Source organism: Gavialis gangeticus, unplaced genomic scaffold (assembly GCF_001723915.1).
Source record: "Gavialis gangeticus isolate Ggan-Ray unplaced genomic scaffold, GavGan_comp1, whole genome shotgun sequence".
Taxonomy (NCBI): Eukaryota; Metazoa; Chordata; order Crocodylia; family Gavialidae; genus Gavialis; species Gavialis gangeticus.
In genome coordinates, this window is record NW_017728996.1 from 34,092,952 (window position 1) to 34,099,227 (window position 6,276).

General features: G+C 42.2%; 1 protein-coding gene across 2 annotated transcripts in view; it reads right to left on the reverse strand.

Moving 5' to 3' along the window:
* ALDH1A2 (aldehyde dehydrogenase 1 family member A2) overlaps nt 1-6,276 on the reverse strand; it is a 91,643-nt gene that overhangs the window by 9,349 nt on the left and 76,018 nt on the right. Inside the window, exons 9-12 of one of the 2 annotated variants that reach the window (XM_019504297.1) lie at nt 5,154-5,338; nt 4,249-4,413; nt 3,612-3,769; nt 2,665-2,739 (exon numbers count right to left, since the gene is read on the reverse strand). In XM_019504297.1, coding sequence (XP_019359842.1) covers nt 2,665-2,739; nt 3,612-3,769; nt 4,249-4,413; nt 5,154-5,338 — 583 coding nt within the window. Of the gene's footprint in view, nt 1-2,653; nt 2,740-3,611; nt 3,770-4,248; nt 4,414-5,153; nt 5,339-6,276 lie in introns of both variants that reach the window. The other variant, XM_019504298.1, reaches the window with a different exon arrangement.

The window sequence follows — 6,276 nt, forward strand, 5'->3', positions numbered from 1 at the left end:
GTAGGCTCTGTTTGTAGCATGCAACAGATCAGGCTGCAAAGCAGAAGGCAGAGCAAGAGATGAGGCAGGGAGCACAAGGGCAAAAGCAGAAAGCAGACCAGGAGATTGGGCAGAGTGCTCAGAGTATGGAACAGAACGTGGAGCAGCAGACCATGCAGAGGAATGGGATCAGAGTAGAACCTGGGGAGGATATGGGGCTAATTTGTGCCATGCCTGCCAAAGAGTTTGTCATCACTGTCCTACTTCATGGCCACATTACACCTAATTTGACTTCTGTTCTTGGACCAGGAAGAGAACAGTGGCTGCACACCTGAGAAGGAGACTATGGATAAGGGATAGACATAGCAATTCCCTTGAGTAGGGCAGGAATAAGCTGCACTTCCATAGGGACTGAATTAATTTAATATCCAGCCTCCTCAGCTCAAGAACAAAAGATGATCAAGGTTAAGAATGTGACTTGGAGGCCTATGTTTTCCTGAGCTGTTTCTGAACAGTGCAATTGTATACACTCTACCTTATAACACAAGCCCAAGCTGAAAGTTTTACTGCTTTGAAAGCTTTGCATGGCAGTAAATGGCGGGCATAAAGCAAAACTGAATTTTGCACGAGACTGGACTCAGACCAGAACCTGTCTTTGGGACATTTCTAATTTAAAATGGCTACATGTAGTTCACCTGATCCTCTTTAACAAGGGGTCACTTCAATATCTGTGGAGCTGATTCTCCACTGCTTTGCACCTTGACTAGTCACAAACTTGGGTGCGAAGTGACTGTGAAACTGGGATAACAGGCCTCAATTCTTGTTTTTCAAAAGGATATTAAATGCAAAAACACACCAAGCCACTGTTACTGTAAATATTAAGGCAACACAGCTAGGACCTCTTGTTCTACTCGTTTTTCTAATGCATGTATGTAGCTCTCTACTATTTCAGCTGGAAAATGTATTCCTTAAAGCACCGGGATGTATTGTCCATGTTTACTTGACACTGCATATTTGTGTGTGTATGTGAATGGATAGACCCAGAGAGAAAAAAAAAGGGAGAAAAAGAATTCATGATGGACTCTAACTGATCAAAGAGATTCTTATGTGAGCAGAATGATCCTTCAGAAGAGAGTTAACAGGTGTCATCCTGGGGGAGATATTATCATCGAACCCAAACATTAATTATAAGGGAGAAATTTTCAAAGGTGCAAAAGGGAATCATGTGTCTAACTCTCATTGATTTTCAATGAGAGTTCAGTGCCAACTTTTCTCTGTGCCTCTGAAAAATCAAAACTTGCATACACTTAATTTTTTACTCATACAGATAGCCATGAAGGTCACCCTTGTGAATTCTGTTACTATGTAATCTGTCAAGATCAGTATTTTTAGAATATTTTCACGATGATAAGAATTAGATGGGCTGAAATATTTATGCTGGATTTTAGCTCACCTCATTACTCATGTATGTAAAGAATGATTTATATAAAGTGATACTTAATGAGGGAAAATATTTCCAATTGTAAAGAGCCTATTTTATGGTTCAAGTTTTATATGTCACATATTTATAGTTTTAAGGAGTTTATTTGGATTTTACTGCTGAGTTTGTAGTCAGCCATAAAATACTTTGAAGGCCTAAGTTGGACTTCAGCAGTACATATACCCCCTACACAGAGGTGAACCTTACCTTTTAAGCATGTATATTAAAAATACATAATCAGATATGGTACTTACACTATTGATAAAATAAAACTTGTGATTCCCATGAGGACTAAGTATTAGTAGGGCTTTAATTTAGTTATAGTAGGAAAAGGATTAAAGGTGGGGTTCCATACCAAAAGATCAGACATTTACTTCCAGTTGGAATAGGGAAGAAGGCAGAAATACTCTGGAATAGAAAGTGAATTTTTTAAAGGAGTGTAAATACAGTTGTCTCTCTTTATCAAGGCCTGATTTCATTTAAACATGTTGTTAAATGTAGAAGAGATAAATAGCACTTTAATTAAATACAGATATTGCAAAATGTGGCAAACAATAAAAGCAGGAAAAAATACTCAGAGCTTCAATTAAGGAGGCAAAAATAGGGCAGATAAACAACAAACGATGGCTCACCTTGGAAAACTGCTGGTTAATACATCTGAGGACAGATCTCATGAAACATACAGCTTGGGTGCATCTACATGTGCAATTAATGTGACTAAATAAACTCTGGCACAATTTGAGCCAGAATAAACTAACCCGGATGTCACTATCTACATGCGCATTTAACCGTAGAAATTTACTCTGCCATTGGATAGTTTGAAGGAACTATCTGATAAGGCAGTAAATTAGTCTACACCAACCTAATTGCTGTGTAAGTGCACAGCAAATTAGTCTACTGTGCAGTAAAGCATGCGTATAGATGTGTCCTTTTGGTATGAACAGATGCTTTCAATCCATTTAGGAATGAGAAGCCAGTTCCATTAATTCACCCTCCTGTTCCAAAAATCCTCACAGGAAAATAGCAGTGCCATAGAAATCTAATACATATCCAATTCAGAACAGCTACCAATTATCTTATACCATATTCCCCCCTCTGTGCCATCAGAGTATCTTCATATGTCATTTGGAGTCTAAGAATGTCTTAACTTGTATCGGCTTGTATATCTGGGAAAAAGTTAAGAATGTTACAAACCTGATACTTACATTTCTCTCCCATTGCCAGACATTTTAAACCCTCCAAAAGGACTCTGGGCATTTAAGGCATTGTAACAATTTATCCTGCCAAAATAAATTAAATTTGGGTGCATTGTCAGACGTATATTTGGGAAATCCAACAGATACAATTTGAACTCAGAAATTACTATACTTTAATTTGCAGTAACATATTCCTAACATAATAAAAGACATTAAATCAATGTATACTTTAAAGCTCAATCATGAAGAGAGCAGGATTGGGCCTTTGGGAGACCAAAGGAAGGAGTTAAATAGCTTGCATTCAGTGTTAGCAATGAACTGTTAATTTGCTGACAAGTTTCAATCCCAATTTAAACACATTGCTATTAGACATGAGGTTGTCTTTTTCAACCTGATTTCTCTTGGATCTTTAATTTATCCAGACCTGACACATCAAATTACAAGCTGTTAACCTTCAGAAGTGGGTTTACCAATTCCCAGGAGTGGAGAGAATGGGTGCCTATTGTTTTCTTGATTTATGTACTTTGACTTTAGAAACTGATTCTTTGGGGGGCAGGCAGCAGAAAAGCTAACAAGATTCTTAAATATGAAAATAACAATGGACGTTACAATTATGAGGTATTTGTTTTCAGTACTGCCCATCATCAGGCTAGCTGCTGCATTAACACAAAGGAAAGTATTTTCCCATCTTTTGATGAGTTTACAATCCAAAAGAGACAAAGAAAGAGCAGGGGAAAGGGACACAGTGTACATATGAGGTGGGCAGAGTGACAATGGACTACCTCCCTCCCCCGCCACCCCGACAGTTGTTAGCTATCTAGAACAAGCCTGATTAATCTCTGGGTTACTCTAGATACACAATTCAGCACAAAGGGTGGAAAACTGGAGTCACACAATAAGAGTGAGTCAAACCCTTTATCTCCAATAGCTGGAATGCAGGGTGGCTGCTGTCTTACCAGACTGTCCCAGCTTGCATTGCTGATGAGACTGTCAGAGCCTTGTTTATGTCATTTGTAAAGACGGCAGCTACCAATCCAAAATCTGAGTTGTTGGCTCTTTCTATGACTTCATCCATAGTTTTAAATCTCAGTATTTCTTGAACAGGCCCAAAGATCTGCAACAAAGATTAATGATTAATTTGTAAAACAGCCCTGTCAAAGGTATTTTATCCCTGTTTTATTCTGCTTTTTCAACTGTCTTCCTTCTCTGTTTTACTCTTTACCAATTCCCAGAGCAACATTTATTAGTGGTAACAGCTCTCTGTAAAACTGTGTGAGCTTTCCCAAAGCAGAGCCTTAAAAAGAGCAGCTGCCCCATGAAACTCATCCACCTCCTTCCTTCCTTATCTCTTCTGTGAACTCTGGAACTTTACAGCTGATGACAAAAGTTGAGATTCTTTACCCAGATAGTTGCTGAAAATGTTTTTGCCCACATAAAGATCTGAGAGAGTCAAGCCATTGAGTATCAGGAGGCATATTGCATTTACAGCAATAAATTCCAACTCTAAAATTTTCAACTTATAAAATAAACAGAAGAAACTGAATCCTGTTCAGATACAAATTTATGGTGATCTTGCCCCAGGTGTGTGAATACCTCTTCCTTGGCAATCCGCATGTCATCTGTTACGTTGGAAAACACTGTAGGTTCAATGAAGAAGCCCTTTCGTCCTAATCCTTTACCCCCACATTCGAGTTTTGCACCTTCAGTAATTCCACTTTGGATAAGTTCCAGGATCTTGTTGTACTGTTTCTTATCAATCTGAAAAGGTGAAAAGGCTATTTCAGTTGTAGTCAATACGCTTGACTAAAAAGCCAGAATTAGACTTCAAGCATGTCTGCGAGTTATCACCCCTTGACTCCAGCATATGTTCAGTCTGGCTTGAATCTGAACAGTACTAAAAACCTGTAAATGCCTGATGACTTCCTCGTCTCAAAGAAGACTGTAACCCATATTAAGCTTCAATGTGACTTCGTCACCCCAAGGTGGCTGCAGTATCTACTAGGATTTATAACTTTGCTACTGCCATCTAGTAATAAACCTGGTTTGGAACTCCAAAAATAGTGGGAGATGCTTTTAATTCAGTTGTCCCAGATTCAGGTCCTGCAAATGTCCCGAAGAAGGACTGATACTCTGGTAACTGGGACATTGGGATCTTTTTCTAAGTTTGCCTAACTGGTGTTCAAAACTGACCCATCTTGGAGCTCCACACTCACAGTTATTGCAATATGCATAGCTTTTTTTGGAGGATGACAGCCTACAGCAGAGACTGGTGGAAGTCTGCCCATCTAATGGGTCTTATCACTGCATGGCTTAGAAGTGCACAATATAGATTTAAGGCCAGACGCTATCCCTTGCTGCTGTGAAAAAACGTTACAGAATTTGGCAGCGCGCTCACATAATATATAAATTCATCAGCTACAAAACATGCTTTACTTAGAATGAGCCCCGCTGCTCACTCTAGCCTTGGGCTCGGCAGAGCTAAGATGTTCCTGCTTTACCTGTGGACCTTGTTCTGTAGTTGGGTCAAAAGGACTCCCTACTACTCTCCTCTTGGCACGCTCAACGCTTCTTCTGACAAACTCTTCATAGATTGATTCTTCCACATAAATCCGTGATCCAGCCGTGCAACACTGGCCTTGATTGAAGAAGACCCCCTGGTGAGCTTGTTCCACAGCATAGTCCACTACAAAACCAAGACAATCACTTGCTGCCATGAAACAATTTACTGCTCTTGCACCATCATCATATATGGTACTTAGCATTTTGTTTTCATAATTTCAAAGTAGAAACAGTGGATTTCGGTAAAAAAGCCCCCAGACATATCGTTATTCTATGGTGCTATAATTGAATACAATTTATTTCATTTCATATAGCAGTAGAGTTACCATATTTCCAGTTCCAAAAAAGAGGATACCTGTTGCACGAGATGAAGGTGCTGCCAGTGCCCCACACTCCTGACCCATAGGCCCCCTGCCTGCCTGGTGCCCCTTATCCCCAACCCACAGCTCCTGTCCCTGCTGCTGCCCCTCACTCCCAGCCTGCAGACACCTGGCCCTGTTGGTGGCCCTCACTCCCGACCCACAGTCCCTGTCCCCCCCCCACCATGCTGGCATCCCTCATTCCCAACCCACAGCCTCCCGTCCTTGTTGCTTCCCCTCACTCCCAATCTGCAGCCCCCTGACGTTGCCAGTGCCCCATACTCCCAAGCCACAGCCCCTCACTCCCAAGCCACAGCATTCCTAGCCCTGCTGGTGCCCCTAACTCCCAACCCACAGCTCTCTGCTCCACCCAGCCCTGCTGGAGGGAGCCCCCAGCTGCCCCCATCCCAGGCCAGAGCACAGCATCTGCAGTGGCTCCAGCTCATGTGGGCGGTGGTGCGGGCTGGAGGGAGGAGGAGGGGAAACCTGTGGCACCCCTAGTCCTGGGCTGGGGCTCCCATGCCATGCCAAGTGGCCTGGTTATAGCCACCCCAGGAAGTGTCTCCCAAGCGCCCACCCTTACGATCATGGGCACTAGCCTTAGCGCTGCTGGCCTGGCCATGCAACTCCCCAGCCCCCCCAAAGAGCCTCTCTGCCCCCTTCCCCTGCCACAGGGGCAGGTGCCTCTCCCCTACCCCCCTGC